The 23,884-nt window shown below is 40.0% G+C and overlaps 2 protein-coding genes across 2 annotated transcripts in view; both read right to left on the bottom strand.

Annotated features, from left to right (window-relative positions):
• Positions 1-1,372: 1,372 nt before the first annotated feature.
• LOC115764427 (chromatin modification-related protein eaf-1) lies at positions 1,373-3,648 on the bottom strand. Its single transcript, XM_030707428.1, has 4 exons — positions 3,428-3,648; positions 2,670-3,172; positions 2,430-2,582; positions 1,373-2,298 (listed from the first exon to the last, which is right to left on the bottom strand). The coding sequence occupies exons 2-4, from the start codon at positions 3,024-3,026 to the stop codon at positions 1,438-1,440; spliced, it is 1,371 nt and encodes a 456-aa protein (XP_030563288.1). The 5' UTR covers positions 3,027-3,172; positions 3,428-3,648; the 3' UTR covers positions 1,373-1,437.
• A 7,867-nt stretch (positions 3,649-11,515) lies between these two features.
• LOC115764349 overlaps positions 11,516-23,884 on the bottom strand; it is a 13,543-nt gene continuing 1,174 nt past the window's right edge. Inside the window, exons 2-4 of the mRNA XM_030707307.1 lie at positions 21,608-21,651; positions 12,415-12,695; positions 11,516-12,332 (exon numbers count right to left, since the gene is read on the bottom strand). Of these exons, the coding sequence (XP_030563167.1) occupies positions 11,877-12,332; positions 12,415-12,609 (651 nt within the window). The 5' untranslated portion in view covers positions 12,610-12,695; positions 21,608-21,651 and the 3' untranslated portion in view covers positions 11,516-11,876. The remainder of the gene's footprint in view (positions 12,333-12,414; positions 12,696-21,607; positions 21,652-23,884) is intronic.

The following is a 23,884-nucleotide window of genomic DNA, read 5'->3' as shown; positions in this document are numbered from 1 at the left end:
ACGATTTTTGGGGTTCCAGCCTCTGGCTTGTGTATGGATGTGGATGTGGTTTTGTCTAAGCTGTTTCCATGCTTAATAATATGATAATAATAAAAATCAATAACCATAAAACAACTTTGAACAACTTCGATACATGTAAGCCCTTAAAAATTCGGCGATGGCCTTGCTTTTGATTGTAGACGCTTGCAATTCTCAACAAGTTAAGGCTCCAAACAGGGTGTAGGGACAAAAACTAACATTAAACTTGAGCCGGCCAGCTAAATATTAATTTTTATCAGTTAAATATGGCCTCGATGTCAGACCTTTTACCTAATAATTGAAATAAATACTAAATCGTTTTAAACTATGTCCATTGTCATGATATAGCCCAAAAAACGAAATAAAAATAATAAAACTTCTTTTTACAGCTTTTGCATTCTGTATAATGTTAGTAAATCCATCAATTCTTTGTTTATAATCTCATAGAAAACTTGCTGTCGATTAAAATCTAGCCACATTCAAAATTAGATTAGATTAGTTAAAGAATCATAAATTTCTCAGCGATTTATCAGAGAAAGTAACTTACCTTAATTGATCTTTGTAAATTGTAAGGTTACGAATCAAAACTTCCATCAATTTCCAGCAAAACTCCATTTTTATTATTCTTTTAATTTTTGCATTTATTATTTGCTATCTTTCGCAGCTTACCATATGTTTTTATATAGAAAAAAATGGTGTGTGTGTGTTTTAACTTATCTATTTACAATTTCATATGCTCATATTCAAAAAAAGATACAAACTAGCAAAGCATTTTGCGATTAACACTCACGACTATATCACAGTTAAACAAAATCTATAACTAAGAAAAAAAAGTGCGTACACTAACTATATAAAAAAAATATATATATATAATTTAGCTTACAAACTAAAAAAAAATAATAATCAAAAAAAAAAAAAAAGTGGAGAAAACACTTTGTAATACTTTCGATCTGGTTTGGATGTCAAATGGGGTTTGATAATGTGTGTGGAATGTTAGGATCTGGAATGTATATGGAATGTGATTGCTTTGCTGCGGTTGCTCATATGTGACTAGAACGGCAACTGCTGAGCTGATGAGAGAGACATTGAGAGTGAGAGAGCGAGAGCGAGAGCGAGAGCGAGAGAGGGTGAGAGTCTGGCGAGCCTAGGACTTAGGACTATCTTATATTTAAATATAAGCCGTGAATTAGAATTTGAATTTCAATAAATAAATAACTTTTGGGCATAAGCTAATAAAACTTAAAACAAACACAAAGAGAAAGAGAGAGCGAGAGCGAGTGCGAGCGAGAGGGAGCCTGCGTGGGTCTATAGAAAGAGCTGGAGTAACTTGTTTTGGAAACTCCATCAAATAATTTACTTAAACTAGGCGAGCTAAGGGTTGCATTTAGGATTAATATACATAATATTATTGTGGAGTTTTCACGTGCGCAGCACGCGGCGCTGTTGTCGCTGGTTTGCTGCTGCTGCTGCTGCTGCTGCTGCTGACGTTGACGTTGACGCAGACGCTGACGTTGACGCTGATGCAGATGCTGAGGGCGGCGGCTGCTGGCGCTTGCCGCGCCGCCCGTTGACACCTCTGGGCACATCGAGCTGGGGCTTGGAGACCTCGTTGAACTCCCTGCGATTGCCAGCCATGGCCAGCGATAGCTGTAGCCGCGGTTGCTGCAGCTGCTGCTGTTGCTGCCATTGGCGCTGTCGCTGTCGCTGCTGGTGCTGTTGCAGTTGCAACGGCGACTGCTGCTGTCGCTGCCGCTGCTGGCGCCGCTGGCGTCGCTGACGCCGCTGCTGGCGCTCCCGTTTGCTGTCGCGCCGCAGCAGCTGCCACATGGTGCGCAGAAACTCGTAATAATGATGCTTCACAAAGCGCATATCCATGGAGTCTGCCTCACCGATTGTAGTTGCTGCGGCTGCCTCTGCCTCTGCCGCTGCCGCTGATGCCGCCTCAGTCGTTGTCTCTGCCGCTGCCCCGGGTCGACGCTTGCTGCGCAACTTGAGCCGCCTGTTCATGTCGTTGCGCGAGATTTGTGGCAGCTGCATCAAGCGGCGCTGCTTGGCTGCCCCACGGCCAGGAGCTGCCACCGGAGCCGGATAGGTGCGATTCACCGCCGTCTCCAGCTCGCAGAGCATGCTGCGCGAGCTGAGCAGCAGCTTCTTCAGCTCCTTGGCAACGGACGACTCTCGCTTCAAATACTGCCGATCCCAATTGACTTGAACGCGGCGCAAATAGGCAAAGCTTGCCACATAGGTCTGCATGTTGCGGTACCAGCGCTTCAGGGCGATCTACCAGAGAGAGAAAGAGAGAGAGAGCGAACGATGGGGAAAGAAAAAGAGAACATGGCGCATGAGCGAGCTTCGTGATATTAAGGGGGAGAGAGTGGGGTTGATAGCAAGAGGGAGTGAAGGATACATACCGTTGAATTGGGCTTCAGCTTGGGCAGAAACTTGTAATTGTATTTGTGAAGCGACCACACTTGCATATCCCCAATATCGATGCCCTTATGCTCCTGCGTGCTGTTCAGCTCGCGGTACTCGGTGCCGGCGGCGCGCTTCAACTGGTTGAAGATCTAAGCGAGAGTGAGACAAAGATAGAGAGATAGAGAGAGAGGTTGAGTAATGAAGCCTGGAGCTGCCGTTAGCCAAATGTTAGTTACCTGCTTGGGCCGCTGGGCGCGACGTCGCTCTGTGGCGGATGATGTATAGTAGGAGCCGCCGCAAGGATTCATCCACTCGAGCGCCGTGGTATTCTCGTTGTAATTGCGATAATCATACCAGCTGCTATTCCGCTTGCGATGCCGCTTCCGCTGACCAGAGGCGGCCACAGCGGTTGCCGTGGAGAGGGCCATGCTGCTGGTGGCGCTGGTGGTGCTGGTGGTGGTGGAGCTGGTGCTGCTGCTGGTGCTGGCGCCCTCGATTACAGTGAGACCGCCGCTAGCCGTGGCCATGGCCAGTGCGGCATGCATATAGACGAAATGGAGCAGCAGCAGTGGCAACAGCAGAGTGGACCACATATCCGCATTGTCCTGCCGCGCGATACGCTGAAGTCTTTGCCTGATACGGGGCGCTGCTGCCGTTGCTGGCGTTGTCCTTGTGGTGATTGCCGTTGGCGATGCCGTCTTGGTGCCTTTAACTTTGGTTGCAGCGCAATGGCAACCAACTATTTGGTAGATATAACAATATATATTTTTGTTGCGTTATTATTATGATTTGTATGAATATTTAATAATTTTAAGATTTTATGATTTTATTGGGATTTTTGATCGTGTGTGTTCAATGGGCCAAAAAAGGTTTATTGCCAAAAATGCAAAAGCGTTTCGTAACAGTAAATTCCAAAAGAAAAATAAAAAAAAAATATTGTGTTTTTGGGCAAAAATGCAAAAGAGAACAGAAAGAGGAAAAAATAAACACACACACAATGAATATCAAGTGATTAACATGGCAAGAATTGTTGTCGCTGGGTTATATAATATTGAAACAGGACGTTTTTCTTTTTTATCGATCCTTCAACAATGCAAATGCAACAGCAATGCAACTTGCTTGTATCTCAAAAATTTTGTTAGAATTTGTAACATTTTTTTTTATTTTTTTGGTGCGTTCAAATGTTCCGCTTTATATATTTTACAAAAACTTTGAATTTATAACAGCTAACTCAATTCTTAAATCGACAATATTGAATGGAATCTCAAAACCGGCCAGCTACACACATTTGTTCGTTCTGTTCTCTTATTTCATTATTTTTCTTCTTTTTTTTTTTTTGAAATATTTGAAAATCTTTCACGATCCTTCAATGCGTTCTACACGATTCTGCAATTGCTTGCGCGTTGCGCATGCGCAGTTTTCATATCGTAGCTATTTGAAAATTACGAATTTCTTTTTCGAAAACAATATACAAATCAGTTTTGTAAATTTAAAAAGTATTGTCTGGCAATTGCAAAATATATTTTAAAAACTGAAACTTAACAACATTTCCCAAATGCCATTTCGAGTTAAGTTCTTAGGACATATGTTAAAAGGGTTTATTTTTCTTAATTAAGTATATATATATATATAAATATAAATATAGATATAAAAACAAAACTAATACACACACCGCATTATAGTTAAAAAGTTGATCAGGCGAAATTGTTATTAACAATTTGCAGTATAATCCAGTTTTGTTGTTTGTTTCTTGTTATTATTTGATGTATTTGTATTTGATGTTGTTGCACTTGGGTTTAACACACGAAAAATCACTTGAACAAAAAGAAATGTTTGACGCAAAAGTTTTCTATATGGTTTTTCATATACGTTATGCCGCTGCTGATGTTATTGGTTGGCTGTTAGTTTCCTTTGTGGGGAGACTGAAGAACACTTCTCGCGTGCACTACTGTTCACGTCCAGGCACAAAACCGAACTGAACCAAAAGTTGCGCTAAATTCGACCAGCTTTCTTTGTTGAGCAGCAGCAGCGGCAGCGGCAGCAGCAACAGCCACAGCCACAGACCAGATACCAGAGACCCGATAACCGAAACCGAAGCGACCGACGCGACGTCAGTCGTAGCCAGAGCCAAAAGACCATGTGAAAAACGAACGGTACGTAAAAGAAAACTGAAGACTGAAGACCCGGCCCGGCCCGGGCCGGCCCGGCCGGGTCGAGAGTCGGGTCGGGCCTCTGACTCTGTGTGTGCCTGCATGTGAGTGTGTGTGTGTGTGTGCGTGAGGAGCGCTGCCTGGCAGTCCATTTCCATTTGTCTGCCTGCCTGTCAGGCCTGATCGAGTGTTGTCTGGACCTGCCCCGCTCTTTACCAATGACTGTGTGCCTGCGTGTACCTGATATCCATCCTACACACACACACGCACACACAGTTGCAACGAATGGCAGACCAACCAACAGCTAGTCGAGCACTTTTTAAGCCGGTCCCTGTTCGGGCGCTCGCGTGTCTGTGTGTGTGTGTGTGTGTGTTCGTGTGTGTGTGCTTGTCGCCATCGCTGTGTTGATAGGCACCAGGCTCATTTTCCACTTATCCAATGAAAAGATTTCACTCAAAGCGTTCTCATAGAAATCAGGCAATATACCTGGCCGTACGCCTGCCCCAATGCAACAGCTCTCTCTCTCTCTTTTACACTCTTTAACTTCATCTCTTTTTGCTTCAAGCTCTCTCTCTCTCTCCCTGTTTCTACACACAGCTCTCTTTCTCACTATCTCTTGCTTTCTGTCTGTCTCCGCCACACTCTCCAGCAAGATATACTCCGGTCTATCTCGCTCGACGACCTTGGCTTGCCAGTTAAACGAAGCCCTTAACTGGGCTAAAGCCAACTTACCTGCCCATCAGCCAGAGCTTAAGCAACAGCTGAAGCCTCGACGCCGCAAAGTATGCAGAGCTCGCCTCGTTTGCCCTGGGTGTCCGTACACTTTCTTGTCTGAAGAGTTTCATTTTCAGCAAACTCTCTCAACTTCCTGAATTCAAATAAATAGAGTTAACACATTATAAATGTATGAATTAGTCCAGTCAATATACCTAAAAGTATTTTCGCCAAATCCTCACATGATCTATGATATAAGTAAAAAAAACAATTTAAGACAGCTGAAAGCTGTTCCTTGTTTGATCAATATCCAACAAGTCTTTTAAGTCAAGTTAGATACTTTTAAGTTAAAATAAAAAGATTATGCTGAGAATATCTAAATTATATTTACATATGTATTATCTTAATATATAGTTTCGAAATAAAATTAGACTAGATTTTGCTAAGATTTTGTCATATATGATAGATAAATTAAAATCATAAAACCTGTTTAGATGTGCTGATCCATTTATTATTTGTATATGATTTGTGAACATCGACTGCCACTAGGTCCGGAATTTGTCCATTTATCTTTTTGTTCCCAAATATATTTCGATTCTCGTCAAAAGAAAAACCTCTGAAAGTAACAGACTATATAACCTATAAATACATATATAGACATATCTAATCATCATTTGAATTGTTGAAATATCGGATCAATACAAATTACTATATAGCTGGAATAGGTATAACCAAAAATCACATCAACTTTTATGTACCTTTCTTATATGGTTAAAAGAAATAATATTTATGCGAATATATACCCACTAATACTAATATATAAATAATATAAAAATTATGAAGCATACATAATACTTATTAAAACTTCAAGCTCAAAATGTATATGATCTGATCATTATAATAATATGAGAATAGGTCTTAAAGAACTAGGCAATAGAAAAAACCTCTGTAAATCACAGCCTATTTAACCTATATATAGACATATCTAATCATTTAAGTTATTGAAGTATCGGATCAATACAAATTACCATATAGCTGGAATAGTTATAACCAAAAATCATATTATGCATTCAACTTTTATGTACCTTTCTTATATGGTTAAAAGAAATTTCCTAGAAGCCAAATTTAGTATTCTGCCCAAAATATGTGCTTAACTAAAAGAAAAAACTCGCTAGAAAAGGATATTCACTTCACAGAGAAATATTTGTCTTCGGTTCTCGCTGAGGTATTGCTACTCACTCACCTCGAATCAACAGTTTAAAGTGCACTGATTGATTTAGCACACGTTTTGCATATTTATATCTGATGCTCTACAGCTGCTTGGCCAATTTCTCAGCTGCAAATGGCAGCAGGTCAATTTTCTGGTTAGCTGCAAATCTGGCTGTTACCTAGGGCAAACGCCCCAACTAAGTGGCGGTACCTGGTAGCTGAATTGTTGGGCAGTCGCCTAATTCAAAAATGACCTGGACTCGAGGGTTCTGCCCCATCTACCTCGGACACTTGGAAAATCACGAGCGTTGTGGGACAATTGACGAGCTAATTAAATTAAGTTGCTTTTTTGTTTTGATTTGTGCGACTTTGTTATAAAATTATGTCCACATTGTTTGGCCGAACAGCTGTACGGGTACGGGCCATGGCTGCTGGGCCTATGGCCGGGAGCCGGCGAGAACCAGAGGGCCAGAGGGCCAGAAGGCCAGAGAATCCTGCGTCTAACCGTAAGTGCAATTGTTGACTTGGCCGCGCAGCAGCAGCAGGAAGCAGCCGTGTCGCGCAGCGGGGGCACTCGCCTTGATTTTCGCCGCGCGCCACACAGAGGACTTGCACACACACAAACACAAACACACACACACACACCATTACACGCGCACACACAGCACTCGCAGGACTCGCTGCGAGGTACATATATCAAGACGGCAGCAGCCTTTGTATGCCGTCCCTTGGGTGCATCTATACACATATCTATGCTTGTATCCGTATCTGAATGTGTCCAATTCGCACCAAAAACATCTTCATCTACATGGACAACAAACACGATTATTGCATTGATGAGCTCCTGCTGCTGCTGTCTGCACACAGAGAGTGCGCAGGCGCGGCAGGACGCCCCGTCGAAAGGATCCGACGGCTGCCAATGAGTCCGTGTGCAATGCCCATTCCCATTCCCATTCCCGATGCCATTGCCATTGCCATTCCCGTGCTGACCTCGCCGCAGTCGCTCACACTGTTTTAGTTGCGATTCGTTCTGGACAACAAAATATTTTGCTACAAAATTGAGCTGTTGTGTGCGGTCCCCGGTCCCCGGTCCGCTGTCATGCTGTAATTTTTTTACCGGCCGTATCTAATCGAAAGGATACGCTCAAATTGCCACAGACAACGCCAAGCAGCGAACACCTTCCTCGACCTCGCACCGGTCGGGGCTGGCCAGTCAATGGTTAACCGAGCACGAGCCCAGCGCGCAATGCTCGACTAAATTATGCCCTGTAATTGTTACTGCCACATATGAAGATTGAATACCCTTTTGTTATTTATATTTTATATGTTTCTATGATTTTTAAATATGCCTTCTTTTTCTATTATATTAATTTATACGATATATTTTTATATATTATATTAAAGTATATTATCTTATCTTATGTTATTTATATATTTATATTATTTTATATTTACACTATTCCCAAACTGTCCAAATATTTTGATGAAGTCTTATTTTAATGTTTTTTCTTTTATTTTTATTTTATTTTTTTAAATATTACTTATAAGTTTCTATCCTTTTTAAACCAATCCTTTTTTATATTATTTTATATTATACTATATATATATGTATCTATTAATTTAAAATTTTCCTAAATTTGTCAAGTTGTTTTGATACAATTTTAAACTAATGTGTTATATTGTTTGATTTTTTATATTAATCATTTTTGATCTCTTAAATATATTATGTATGTTTCTTTAATTTTTAAATATTTATATTTCTCTATTATATTATATGATACTTTATTTTTATTATTACTAAATTTGCCAAGATGTTTCTCATAAAAATATACACCTTTATTATTTTAAGGTGTTCAATATCTTATCAGTATCTTATTTATATTATTTTTTTAACGTGTTTTATGTTCGGTGTTTAATTTTTCATACATTTTATTTAAAATATATTTGTATATCTTATTTATTTTTAAATTTAATTGAATATTATATTCTAATATCCAATGCATATTCACGTTTATTTGAGTCTTGTCTTCTACGCATTTTTTACTTCTAATTATTATTATGTTATAATTTAAAGTTAAGCGTTGTCGTTACCTGTTGACCATGCACTAAACGACTTGTTGCGAGCGCAGTGCTAGGGTATAATCATTACACGCTGCTTAGCTCCTGTCCCAAACACAGAGACCGACCAAATCGGTAACCGAAACCAAAACCGATCCCGAGCCCAACCCTCAGGCTTTGCCTTACTTCGGGGCATTTTCTATGTTAACTGCGTGTGTGTGTGTGTGTGTAAATTTGTGGGTGTGCGTGTGCAACAACTGCAGCGAGGTGTGAGTTTTTAGAGGCTAGTGCTGTTTTGATTATGCGTAAAATCGTTTCGCTTTATCATGATTTTTACTGCAATTCTCACATCGAGTCCATGTTTCAGGTGTATTGTACAGGCGGCAATGGCATGAAACGGTTGGTTAGTCGATTGGCTTGTTTGTTTGTTTTCGTTGTTGTTGTTGTTGTTGTTGTTGTTATCGCTGCTGTTTATTTTGCCAAATTAGCGTTGCAATTGGAATTCGTTGTGGATGGGCCTGAAATGATTACGAAAATTCTTAAATGGGAATCCAATTAAAAGACACTTTGTACTGAACTGACGAATTTGTAATTTTCAAAAACTCTATCAAAATATGAAATAAATACTTACTATTTATTATTCAATGTAAATACGTTATATAAACTTTATTCAAGCTTTATATTTCTTTCTTCAACTGATGTTTGATTTTTGATGTTTGATTTCAAATCTAAATTAAAACGATTCAAATTTTATTAAAATGTTTCAAATCTTAGACACGACGAATTTCACATAGTTATTGCAGCTAATTTACCCAACGGTCTAATCGAGCTAATCAGTCTACTTCAAGAGCTTGTTGTTCAAACTTAAACTGCTAGCTGGGGTTTTAACACCAGAAAGTGCGCTCCCCAAGGAGTATAGCTAACCCTCTAACGTCGTGGCAAAGACTGGAAAATCCATTGGAGTCAGATACGATAAAAATATCGAAGTGTTTTGTTATTGTAGCCCGCACGAAACGTTCAAATTGGCCGCATTGGAATTCCCAGCTTAATTCCAATAATTGAACTTGACTCAGATCCCATGCAGCAAGTGCCTGCATTTAGGGCGTCAAAACCAGCAAGACATATAGAGAGAGAGAGAGAGAGAGAGAGACAGGCAAAGAGGGAGAGCGAGCAACTGTGGCCTCTGTATACTTGTGTGTGTGTGCGTGTAGTAAGTATCTGAATTTGTGTGGGTCGCCTTGCCTATTGGTGGGCAGACAGTACGAATTGCGCTCAGCTGATATATTAACGGCAGCCAAGCGGACCAATGACAGCACTCGCAGCGCGCTCAGTCGGCCGCTCTCAGTGAGCGCAAGAGCCGCGTGGCGGCGAGAGTGAGCACGGTACGAAGTGTGAGTGAGTGGAAAAGTGGAAAGAACCTGCTTTCTGTTTACGTTCGCTCACGTTTTGTGCTCACCTGTTGCCCTTGCTGCTGTTGCCGCTGCCGGCGTCGCTGCCACATTGCAGCTTGCGGCTCGTTGAATTCATTCATAAAACGCCAGCCAGCGCTGTCAGCGCTTGCGTCGCTGCCGTTGCTGACTCAATGGGCACGCGCTCGGGTAAACAGTTAGCTCTAATTAGCCGCAGAGAGACACTCGAGTGGCGAGCGACGAGACGCGAGAGATGAGAGCGTGGCTGTGATTTGGCAACGGTGACGTAGACGCCGACAGCCACGCGCAGCGGCCAACCGCAGATCGATCCGATTACCGATTAAAGCGATACAGCCCAATGCACAGGATGCCCAGACAGAATCCAGTCTGTGAAGCCAGCGAAGTGTGACCAGCGCAACGGTAAATCAATGACAGTCTGCGCCAATGGCGCCGGCGCTACTCCAACTGTGTGTGTGTTTGTGTGTGTGTATACAATCGCAGCACTTTCGGGGCCTGCTCTGCCTACTCCACTGCTCCGCGCAATTGTAGTATTTTAATAGCCCACTGACTCACCTGCTCATACAGTTCGGGGTTTTTCACGGGCAACACACACACGCACACGCACACTGGCATTTGCCAGTGTATGTGAATGTCTATTTCATTCCTATCAATGGAACGTGCTTGCGCTATGTTACACATTTCTCGAGCTTTTTTGTGGGTGGGTCAAGGCAATTGCCGTTGATTTGTCGCCAATTTTAGAGCAACAACTGTTGCCAGGCAAATGGAGTATGCATATCGACAGCAAACCGGAAATATTAGCTGCGACTACAGTTCACCATAGATTTGCAGTTAAACTTCTCGCCATCTTGAATTTTTCTGAAATTCTTTCGCCAAGCAATTGAAATACTTGAAACAAGTTTAAGCACATGCACAAAAAGTAAGCAATAGAAGCTTTCACAGAAATGCGAATGCGGAAATTCCACAACAAAATGTACAACAATTTGAATTAAAATGTTTTACATTTTAAACATAAATGTGTCATTTCAAGCCCTAAATCTGTGCAATATTAATTGTGGGTTGTTGCCAATTTCGATTTCAATTTCATAGAATCTTCAAGAGCTGCTACTTATTAACCATATCGGCATTTCTTTTGCAAATATATCTTAAATCTTAAGCCGTTTCCATACGTTCATTAATCCTCTGAAATTTTGGTCAGACTTGATCCATATATTGTCCCGTGCTCTAAACAAACGCAGTTCCATCAGATTGCGACATCTCAGACCCCTCTACGAACATAATGTAAAATAAATGATTCCCACATCTGCACAACATATCAAAATTCCGGATTGAAGTAAGTTTTTATAGTAAAGTCGCAAATTGCGTTTATTATTTTATAATACTTGGGGCTTATAGCTGACAAGAAGAAAAGCGACAGAAAAAAAAAAAACATTAAGATTTAAGGCGTTTTCGAGTAACAATAGGAATTTGAAATGAATAAATTAATTAAACATAATAAATACAATTTTTCAGACGATCAAATGAATGCATAAATAATAACAAATGATGAAAATTGACAAATAACTATATCGTATATGCGCATAAAAAGTATATATATATAGTATACATATATTTAAATTAAATAATATTAAATAAATAATCAACGTGAGCGGTGAGAGGGTTCAGTATTAACTAATACAGGCTATTAGTAAACATAGATGGCATGCAGGATTAAAAAATAATAATAATAATATTAATGTAAGGCAAAAAAATTGCGTTAGAATTCGATATGCTGCTTAGTTTAGATTAGTTTTTCCCCCTTATCTTTTGCTTCTTCTTCTTCTCCTTCTTCTTATTTTTTGGCATTTGCTTGTACGTTCTTTAGGGCTTCGTCTGTGACAAAGTTCTAGGCATTCGCAGCCTCCATCACACGTCGATGCATGACCCTATACTTTTTCTCCAGCACATTCAGCAGCCGGGTCATCTCCTCGACAATGGCGAACTCCAGCAGCGGATGATTGTGCCTGTGCGCGGGCACCTCATTCGTGGGCTCCATGGGGCAATTTTGTATGCCCAGCATATTGGCGGCCACGGACATGTTGTGTTCCAGCTTGTCCTCGAAGCTATTGAAGTAGTCCTTGTACCAATCATTGGGCAAGAACTTGTTGATGTGGCTCATCAGCTGACGGAGTTTGCTTAGCGATTCGAATATTTTTTCGAGCTCTACTTCCGGGGACTCACTGTCCTCGCCGTCGTAGTCACTATTGTTGGCAGCTTCTTTGAGCGGATACTCCAGGTCGAGATCATGCAGTCTATATTGCCGCTTGGCTTCCTCCATTGAGTTGAAGTCTTTCAACTGCAGCTGTACCGGGAAGAGAACGAACAGATTGGAGAACCAGTTAGTGAACCGTACTCCTGACTCTGCAGCGGTTAAGTGTACTCACCCATGATTCCAGCAGATCAATGGTGGCATTACGTGTCTCCTCGCTGACAATTATCGCATGTGCGGTACTCGCCTCGGTCACATTCATTCCCACCATGCAGTTCATGAATCTATTTGGCGGCGGATGATGCTCCTGTCCCGCGGAGCGCAGATGCACGTGATGGCGATGCGGCAGTATCAAGTGTCGACCAACCATGCGACGAGGCGACGCGATCGCGCTGGGCAGACAGCTGGCGGTCAGTATTATCAGCAGTGCACCGAGTACCCAATAGTTGCCACTAGCTGCAATTGAAAAATTCAAATATAAGTTCAACAACTTGTGGAATTGTCAATGCATAAACTTAAGCTTAAGGCGACAACGATTTTTGATATTAGCCATTTGTATCATACGAAAAGCTCATAGAATCTTAATCGGAATCGTATACTATGCAAATAAAAAAATGAGTATTGAATTCATTTTGTAGCCCATAAAAAAAAAACCTATTGGAATTGCAACAGAACTAAGCAAAAAGCAAAGTTCAGCAAGAAATTGTTACTTAGAACAGCTTAAACTTGAAAAACCAGTGAAGTTCTTAACGAAGCTTACATTTCGATTACGCATGAATAATACTTTTAATGAAATAACATAAATATAAATATAAATAACATTAAACCTTATAATTGTTATCGATCCCACGTCAAAGGAGGAAAGCTCGAAAGACGGGACCAACAGGAAACAACAATATCCTTGGAAAACATTCATAATTAATTACTTTAAGGTTTTTAGAACATCATCAGCTGCCTGATCAGCATCAGATTCAGTCATATATCCTGCAACAGACTCAAAGGAAACTACCAAGATTCGTATGGATTGATTCCAAAGAATTTGTTTTTCATATACTAATAATTTAATTAGACATAATATAAGCTAATCAAATTCAAACAACTTCCCTTCTGTTTGTCCTACTCTGCTCGTCAACTTATTAGAGAGACTAATTGGACGTGTGCGTTCCAATTGGCATTCGGGAAAGACAAAGCCTGACCTACATAAAATTGGCAACATCGACTGCCCGTACCCCAACTCTAAGCGAAACCTATGGCAACAAAAGCGGCCGTGACTTTTTTACGGCGAAGTCCAATAAATAAACTGTCATATCATAAGCACACGCACCCCCACACACAAGCACACGCACACACACAGATAGACGTACATAGCGGGTGAGTAAATCTGATTAGGAAACAGCTCAGTGCTGGGTGGGTGAATCACTGTGACTGGCGCTGTGTTTGGATGCAGCGCAGCAATTGTTGCAACAGGCAGCACGTGCCGTGCCACAAACTTACACATTAGACTGCAGGGCTGAAGGCCGCATAGACGCTGGCAGGCGACTGTTGCAGTTGTTGTTGCTGCTGTTGTTGGCGCTTCAATTGTTGCTGCAACCGAGACGGGTTCGTGCCGCAGGCAATTGCCGAAGGACACGGGACTAGCGGTGGCAATAGACGACCTGTGCTCGTTTCTGGCTTGCATTTGGCTAATACGGCGCGTTACGAATCCGCCGCATGTGCTAAGCCTTGTTGTCATTGTTGTTGCTGCTGTTGCTGCTGTTGCCGTTGTTGTTGTTGTTGTTGCGTTGGGCATTTTATGCACACACAGTATTGAGAAATTCCCGCACGGATTCGCAAGTAAAACGCGAGTACTTGAACTATTGGCGACTCTTGCTATTGGATTGTGTATGGTTTACTGTTACAGTTGCTGTTGGACTGGAGTGGACGGGGCACCCGGCACAAGTTAACTCTTCAAGATCTGTTACTTATTTAATATTTCGTGGCGCGCGCAGCATATAAATAACGTGCGAGAGCCGCTGCCCGAACGCAAAGCTCGAAACACACACGAAAGCATCTTGGGCAACAACAAAAACAACCACAACAGCCACAACAACAACAACAACAAGAACAGCAATATCAACGGCGACAAGTGACGACAACAAGTGATGACGACAATTTGGGCGAACTGTAATTACCAGCCAATCATATGTAAGCAAAGCGACCACACATACACGCGCGCAGACTTGCGGCCAGCAAAAACAATACACGACGAATCCAGCCGAGAGGCCGTTGTTCGCTTAGCACACGAGTGGGGCACACTCACCCACACACAAATACAAGCACACAGGCGCAGTGCGCCAAAACAGACAGAGCGAGGGCGAGAGCGAGTGAGAGTAAATGTGAGTGTAGTGTGGAGCATGGAGTGCGGCGAGTGTGAGCACGCGCTTGTGAGTGTGAGTGCGAGTGTGAATGTGAGTAAGAAAGCAGGCAAGCAAGCAGCGTCGTCGCAGACTACACGACGCGATGTCCGGCTGCTGCCAGCCGCACGCGCCTTATTGAAACTTTAAGCAGCGACTGCGACTGCGATTGCGACTGTAATTCACGACACACACACACACACACATAGGCGACATACAGGGCAAGCGTGGCTGGCGAATGAGAGAGACGGAGAGAACGTGTATGTATGTACTCGACGCTTCGCCTGCCTGACTTTGACTTTGCCCGCCCTGGCTGCGGCTCTATTCTTGGCACGCGACAGCAAAAGCTTAAGCGCTGGCATAGGGCTATGCTTAAGGTTAAATCTTAAGAAAGACGCTATTGACGTCGCTGTCGCTTCAAGATGACTCAACAGCGCCACAGTGCCACAGTTGTTATTGTTGTTGTTGTTGTTGCTTAGTTTCTTCCTTTTCTTTGGGAGCGTTTTAATTTATGCGCACACTTCATGTCCCAAAACGGATGTGACATTGCATTTTGCAATGTTTTTGCCGCATGTTGATTTCATTGATTCTTAGTTAGTTAGCCTGTTGTATTTATTATTATTGTTGTTGTTGTTGTTGCCGCTGCTGCTTGCGGCTACTTCCGTACATCCGTTCAACTATTTACCTGCATTTTTTAAAACGTGTCTCTGTGTTCTGCCGCCCCTCTTTTCACTCCCACATGCTCTCGCTCTCGATTTCTCTTCATACTGGCAATTTTGTCTACAATTTTGCCGTAAATAACAGTTGTTTTTGACTAGCAGATACCCTGTATGCTTATCAGATAAGCTCTGTGGCCTACTGTATGTTAAATTTCTTAAAATGTTTAATAAACTTGATCAAATACTAACTGGTATTTTCCATTTCCATTAACCTAAGCCACACGCCGGACACATTTGTTTTTGCAGGCCAAAAACCCAAGCAACATATTTACATATTACTTTTGCTTTACATATCATATGCATTGTATATTTTACATGTGCACATATGCAGATACATCTGTACACACATACACAGGTAAATCATGTAGGTGTTCAGTGAAATATTTGTACATTCATCTTTAATTTACTTTTTTTTCGCACTCATTCAATACTCTTGATTATTGTTTTTATGTTTATGTTGTTGTTGTTGTTGTTTTTTTTTTTCCGGTATTTATTGCTTATGCATTGCCTTCAGCCGCTTTGGCATTTCCGATTCGCGCGGTCTTACTGTGCGTGCAAACTGCAAACTAAACAACAGTCGGCAATTGGCAAACGCCAATATTGAGTTATGTATGTAAAGTGGGCATGAAGAAGAACAAAGAGAGAGAGAAGACAATACCAGGTGCATAGTATAAGAGACACGCAGCCCAGCAACCGGCGTTTCGATTTAATTCCACTCCAATCGACTCTTCTATAAAATGTTACCTCATATTACGCATACGCACAGCCGGAGCAGAAGCCATCGCCCTTTGCAACTCCGAGTTCGCTCGCGGAATTCTCTTGCCCGAGCATCAGTTGGTCGGACCTGGCTTCTCGCATCCCTTAATTCTGGCTAGTTAATTCTTGAAAATAACTTCATAATAACTTGATGTTACAAAATGAGGTATAATAATGTACTATTACTAATAATATCGAGATCCGTGTATGTGTATAAAGAAATTCTCTCACAAATAAAGAATGCCAAAACTGTTACTAAAGAGGAATGTTTAAAATAATAAAAGAGACCAGCTAAACTTGCAACATTCTATACTACTTAGTAAATAATAAAGAACCAACATAATCAGAAACACGTGAGAGTCGCCAGACGGGAGTGCCCGACTAGGATGTAGCCTGAATTGAGTATCGATCTGTCCTAACAAGGATTCCAGCTTCTTTTTTGTGTTTGCTTCTATTTCCCTTTGCCCCTTATTATGGGAAATAATTTCTTGAATGGCTTCGGTTCTTATTGTCCGATCTTGTTGAACACTTCAGAGCATAAACATGCCAAACTTATGTAAACACCAAAAATCAAATTTTCAGAAGAAAGCAGGAAAACTTCAAAAAAGTGTTCCCAGTCTGACTATACTACGTTCGGAGATGACTAGAAATATAATAGTTGTGTTTTTTAAATAAAATAAACATCTATTTCAGATTTAAAATGATTAAACTTAAGCGAATATGTCTCGGTTCTTTTTTGGTTATACAGATTATATATTTAAGGGGAACCTCTACGTAAACAAGGTAACATATATAAATTAAAAAAAATTAAAAAAAATCATGCGGAATAAGCACAATTATAATTTTTACTTTCCATTACCAGCTTGCAGATAAGGCGCCTGTGTAATATCTGAAAAATATGCCATGAAATGGCCGAGGAGCTGTGCATTTTCTTTGCTATTTTTGGTTCGTGTGTATGACTAGCAAGAGCCGGCGCTGTTGTTTACCCACGACAGCTACTTCTGACCCTACCCCTAAAGCCCAATCCCCAAGCCCGCGCTCCCTGCGCACCCCTTTCTGCCGTGAGGCTTCGCTAGCTTGGTTGCGGCAATGACATTGCACAAACTGCGGCTGCTAATTTTCGCACATGCGGTGTGAAACGCCAACGACATCAACTTATCTCGCTTCCCAGCTTATCTATATATGTAGATGCATGCATACGTGTGTATCTGTGTATAGTCAGTTGTTTTGGCCCAAAGAAGTTGCCAGCTGACGCTGAAAGCTTGTTAGGGGTGCTCTTCACAGCGAGTGTTACTTATTTAGAAATGACCTGTACATTGCGTAGTGACGTCTCCGAAATTTCATCTAACATCCGCCTATCATAATGATTACAATTTATGAATGAATGACGGCGATCATCTATTAAGGGGAATAGTAGCTGCAAGCTTTTCATTCATTGAATCGTTCCCACTCCCGTTCCGGATCCTGTTCCGGCTAACTTTCTGATTAATCTCATTGCCAATGAACTATAAATCATGTTATGGTTTTTCAGCATTAGTCATGTTTGTTGCGTATGTGTCTCAGATATTATGTGAAAGTGGCTTAATGTGTTCACTTTCAAAAACAATCCAAGTACCCAAGCCGATAACGGAAAAGTGACCCTTTAGGCTAATCTGATAGCATATTCTTTGCAATCTGACAAGATATTTGCACAATGCGATATAATCGATAAGAATATCATCAGCAAATACATAAAAGTGATATTATCAATGATTGCAACGGCTTATCAGGTTTATATCGGCGAACAGTGTTGGTAAATGGAAAACAAATTAAGGTGGCACTGTGCGACATAATTGATGAGAATATCATCAGCAATTAAATATATAATGTGATTGGCTTGCGACGGGTTATCAAGTTTGATCGGCAAACAGTGTTGGTAAATGGGAAAGAAATCATTAAAAGTTGCATTTTTAACGGAACATGTACATCAATAAATGAAAATTAAATTGAGTTCCTATCTGAAGCCAGTTCGTTTCCAAACATAGGTACAGCCCCTATCTCAAAGCAGGAGTCGGTCAAATCCGTTTTATAATATCACAAAGCTATTCTAACAGCTTTGTTGAATACTATATATAGTTATATCCTGATCTAATCAAATATTGGTAAAAGTTTTATTGAAATCAAATCAACTATTTATACATTTGGCACTCTAGTGTCCAAAAGGCTTATGTTTATGTTTATTTAATATGACAACTATGTGCAAACGTATTTAAATGAGTTTAACCATCGATATTTCGTATAAAACAATAGTTTCCTGCGCGAACACGGACATCAAGAGCTCAGTCCCAGCAAATTGTTATAAATTACATTTGCCTAATCATTTATTTATTAAATTAATTTATCTTTCATATTGAGATATCTGTAGCTATTGCCAGCATATGGTCAAAGGCTTAAAAGTATTGTATCAACTATTTTTATACCCTTGCAGAGGATATTCTAGTTTTGTCATGCAATGTGTAACGCACAGAAGGAGACATCCTCGACCTCATAAATTATATATATTCTAGATCAGTATCAGCAGTCAAGTCGATATCGTGTCGTCATGTCATTTATGCAAGCTAGTCTCTCAGTTGCGAGGCCAGCGCTACTTTCAGTTTCCCTCCTAAAAACGTGTTTCGACGATTTGGAATATTTCACTCACAACTGTTTTAAATTTGAGCAAAAAGGTAGCATGCGAGTTTATTGTTTGCCGTCTGATCGGTTTCAAACTCATTTTCAAAGATCATTAAGAGAATTTATTTTATGCATGCCACGTGCCAGATCGGGTAATATATGTTATATAGATTTTTAGATTAAGTTCGCGTAAGCAGCCTTTTTCATTTGTGAAGATATTTGTAACAAACTTGGCCTTGAATACTCTTTTCATACTCCTCTCATTTGGGCAACATCTTATCAACATCAGTTGAAAAGAAGGTTTTTGTATGGAAATGGTTTCTGTTTTCCAAAAAGTCTTGAGCAAGCGCAGCTTTCCTCTTCTCCTCACATACCTTGTCTTATCAATATAAACCCTTCTAATGTATGCCTCCCACAGGAACAATCGTTGGGAAACAAAATATGTCCTCAAGGACTATTCAACTTTGGCATCAATTAAACCAATATGCTATCAAATGTGAAGATAGCTCTAGTTTTTGAAGATTTGATAATAAAACTCATTATCGATTCAATAAAAGTGCAAATCAATTGATAGCAATGTTTTTGGAGGCGAATAAAAAACGAAATAAAATAAATCTTAAATTGTTTGATTAACTGAGCAACTTTTCTTGCATTTCCGTTTTCATTTATGTGCTTTGCTGTTCCTGTTGTTAGTTTTTATTTTCATAAGCAGGCAATTCAGTTGATTTCTTATCAGCCCCTTTGACTGTGTGTCAGAGCGTCGAGTCAATGTGTTGGCGCTGGCGTTCACGTTGACGTTGACGCTGAGGCTGAGGCTGACGTTGTGCTAGGCACACACGATTCTGCGCTTGTGTGTTTTATAATTTGAGCTGAAGAGGCTAACTACTGTAGGCGGATGCTGCCCAGGCCGGTGATCAATCGGCCAATTCTAGCGAGAGCTACTTGTGTTGGCCTAAGCCCCCCCTAAGCAGAAGGAGGGGGTGCGGGGCCTTCACTAAACGGTCAGTTGGCTTTTAGCAAACAAGCAACAACGGCCCCAAATCCAACCAGCTGACGGTCAGAGACACACGTAGCTTGTGCATCACCTGCCAAAATCATGGCACGAAAATAAAACTCCAATTCAATTGATGCGCCATGTGGAAATACCCCAAAAGCAAAGCTCTCGCTCAGAGCTCAACCAGCGGATCTCTCGGTCCCGGCTCGTCTCGACCAGCTCGATTAGCTCGACTAACTGACCACAGACAAGCCAGGCGGCAAAGCTGCTGACTGGCAGCTGGCAGCTGGCAGTTGACAGCCGGCAGTCGACAGGTTCCAGCTCAGGGAAATCACCGAGCGAGAAACTCAAAGCTCAATATTTGTTTTTGTGTTTAGTTGTTATACTCTGTAACCCAGGCAAGAAATGGCAAGTTGTATCAAGCTAATATAAATCGAATGCATGAATTTATTAATTTTTTTCATGTTGCTGTAAATCTAGGAATAATGTTTTTTGATATAATTTCGACAATTTTCAGATTTTACATTTTGTATAAATTAATTAACTATTAATAATGTTTTATTATTTTTATTAATATATACGACTTATTAATATATACGACATACTTGGGCTTTTATTTGATTACTTTTGAAATAATTCAAATGACTTGAAAATCGCCATAGAATTAACAATTTTCCTTTCTTTATTTTATCTTAATTTCTGTTGTTTTCTCAAAATATTTGTATGGCTTAAACAAACATAAAAAAATATTTAAAATAATTGTAATCAAGAAAATGTTCCACAATTAAGAGAAACTTCCATATAAATGTGATTTTCTGAAATGTGAACTAAAGATTTATTGTAAATCTTGCAGCACAAATTATATTAAATGTTGTACGTTAATTTAACCTTCCATGAGCTAACATATTCAAATAAGATTTATATATAAAGCATTTCCCATAAAACATAGCGCAGTTCAAATGTGAATGAAATGGGGAAATTTATATGACAAATCGAAATCGAAATCGGAATAAACCAATTGGATAATTCTGTGTGCTCAGTAGTTGCATCCACAATTATGCATATTGCTCTATATAGTAAATATTATGCCTTACATTTCCTAAAGTCAGCAACTAAGTGAATCAGACATCAGCCATGAATCATGCTCTGCAAGTGAGCAAAGTGTATTGACGTATGTTTGTAAACAGTTTATGAGTTGATGAGAAAAATCATTGTGAATTATGTTTTTTCTTTCCCCTGCCCAATGGCTAACATAATGGGTATTTGATAGTGTATACCCCCGCCTACGGCCCGGATTGGATTCGCCGAGCGACTCTTCGTCATCAGCAACATCATATGTAAGTATGTAGGTATCATTAAACAGTAACTGACACACTCAATTGTTTGCCGATGGCATTAGGAATGGGGGCTTGGGAAGTACTTTCCCATATGTGACGTTGCCAAAATACGAATTAAAGCCGAAATATTGTTAAGTGCCACACGAGCCTCATATAGTCGAGCCCATCTCTGGCGGGATGAAGACAGCTTTTATTTTTGGAACCAGCTCTAGCCGGGTACATCGTTCGCTACGGATATTATGGCCAGCCATGGGGAACCCGAGCTGTTTACACCGCAAACATATTTGCTGGTTAAGGGAAATAAAATAGACGGCATCGCACCAAAGCGTTCCGAGAGAGCGAGAATTTAACGCTATTTTTTTGTGGTTGGTTATTTTTCTCGTTTTCTTTTTCTTTTCATGTTATGACGCATTTTCGAATTCATGAAATTGCTCGCGTATGTAATATTAACTTATTCTGGCATATTACGCATACGCCAAGCTGTACTCAAAGCCAGTAAGAGTTCAGGTTAACTTACCTTACAAAACGGCACGCCGAACGGCTTGGGCTGAGATTTGCTTGCTGGAATGGAGAAGTAAACATATCAATTTTGAGTTAGCTAATCAACTGAGTAAAGCAGTCGGTCACAAAATGATTAATGTTAATGTCAGCTATTAAGTGAGTTAGTTTAACTTGAATGCTGACTACAAATTCATTCATCTTTCATTTTGTGCACAAATGCAGATGCTACACGACGAGACCTAATCAAATATTTACTCTGCTGCAACGAGACTTTCATCACATTATCAATGCCTGGCTAGCTACGCGATGCCGAACATTAAATACCCTTGCTGATCATATTTATTGCAAACATTTTTTAAAAACATCTTGAATGCATTTATTTAAAAATTTATTTTTATTTTTAAAGAAATAAAAAAGTGGCTACCGAAGAAGAAATAAAACAAAATTGTATAAAATTATTCTCAATAATAAACATGGGATTTAAAATCCATCTAATTATGTTGACATAGATATATAGTATATTTATTATAAAGTACATAATAAAATTGGGGAGACTCGTAAAATATAAGATTGTGAGATTATAAGATCACTTGAGAACAAACAAAAAACCACAATCTGCGACACGACAAAAATTAAATACCCTTGTAGACTTAAAACTTGGGGCATATAATAGAATAGTACGATTGGATACGGCTTAATAGGTATGTGCGTTCATACAAAAACATAATTTTCGAGCGATCGTTCCGGTCGAATATTCTTCTTATTGATTGGAGATAGTTCCTAACAAACTATAAAGTCGCCCTTAAAAAAATTAAATTTTGAAAGGCCTGTTTGAGCTGGATTAATAAGGACCCACTGTCTGATCTGTCATGAATGCTCTTAACTGAGAGGGCTGCTTTTCGTCTCTATATATATTTCAGCTGAACTTCTTTCCAATTTAAATAACATATCGATTTATAACGGTATTTTGCGACCTCATTTGGTGCGCGTGGCTACAGGCAAAGTCCGAAAAAGTTTATGCTGCATACTCTTGTGCGCCAGCTGAAAATACCCTCATGTGAGCTTTGGTAGAAAACTCGGCTAAAAACAGAATTCACGTTGTTTGCTTGAACATTTAGCTTTTGAGTGTCGTGCGGACGGTATGTCTCGGCGAGACAGTCATAACTCATTGATTTGAGGCCGTTACAAAAGAGAGTTGGCTCAAATAGCGATTTTTTTGTTTTCAACTCAATTAAAACGTAAAACGACCATTAACTTTATTTTCGTAGATCTACATAACATTTAATAGATGCGTGTTTCATCCCATGGGCTAAAAATGAACAAGCACTCTTCTTAAAGCAAAAACTGACCAAGTCCTTAGTTGATCTTAGTTGACCTATATGTATGTGTATATATGTATTACACATATATATTTACGTGTGTTGTATTATTTTGTGTTTGTTTTCTTCTACGAAGCTTAACTTAACTTCAAAATTTGATAGCTGCGCTCGCTGCGCTGAAATTGAAAAGATATTTTTTAAAATTTCCCTACTCTGCGATTCTCACGAATTCTAGTAAGTCTTACAAATTCGTGTAGATGTTTATTCATTTCCACCATTTGCTATTCAAATATACATACTTCTTACTGCACTATTATTTAAAAAAAAAAGAAGGTATTTTATAACATTGCCCTACTCTGTGATTCTTATGAATTCTGTTTCATGCTAAAATTATAGGTGTTATATTAATATGTGTTCTTGGCAATCTAATAAATTTTATCTCTGTCATAACCTGACTGACTACAATATACTCTGCTGTCCTCTATCTCTCTCTTTCTTTCTCTCGCTCTCTATCTCTTTATCAAGATAGTTTCTTATCTTCTGCCCCGACTTTTTCTACCTTTAACTGTGTGTTTATATAAAAATCTGTCCCTCTTCTGCTAATAGGTGGCAATGAATACATACATACAAAAGGTATTAAAGTTTCCCACTTTAATATAGGGTAATTTTATTGTTACTGCGATAATTACATTTAGGTGGTTGCACATGCAATATATATATACAAATATGGAAAAACAAACACATACATATATGTGTGTGCATTTCTGGTCAATTGCTCTGAATGAATACGCTCTATGGCACCTTGTCACGCAGCTCATTTGTTTAGGGTTTTTTTGTTGGTTAGTTTGAAGAATGTGGGAAAAAGCTCGGAGCCCAACACCTAAAGCTTTTATGAGTAACAATTCGAATCAATTTTGTATGTGCATGAGAATTCCCAACAGCTTGCTGCTCTGTACAGACTTTGAGATACACTA

Source organism: Drosophila novamexicana, unplaced genomic scaffold (assembly GCF_003285875.2).
Source record: "Drosophila novamexicana strain 15010-1031.04,08,12 unplaced genomic scaffold, DnovRS2.1 tig00000820-arrow-pilon, whole genome shotgun sequence".
Lineage (NCBI taxonomy): Eukaryota > Metazoa > Arthropoda > Insecta > Diptera > Drosophilidae > Drosophila > Drosophila novamexicana.
This window is presented reverse-complemented; position numbering and strand designations above follow the sequence as displayed.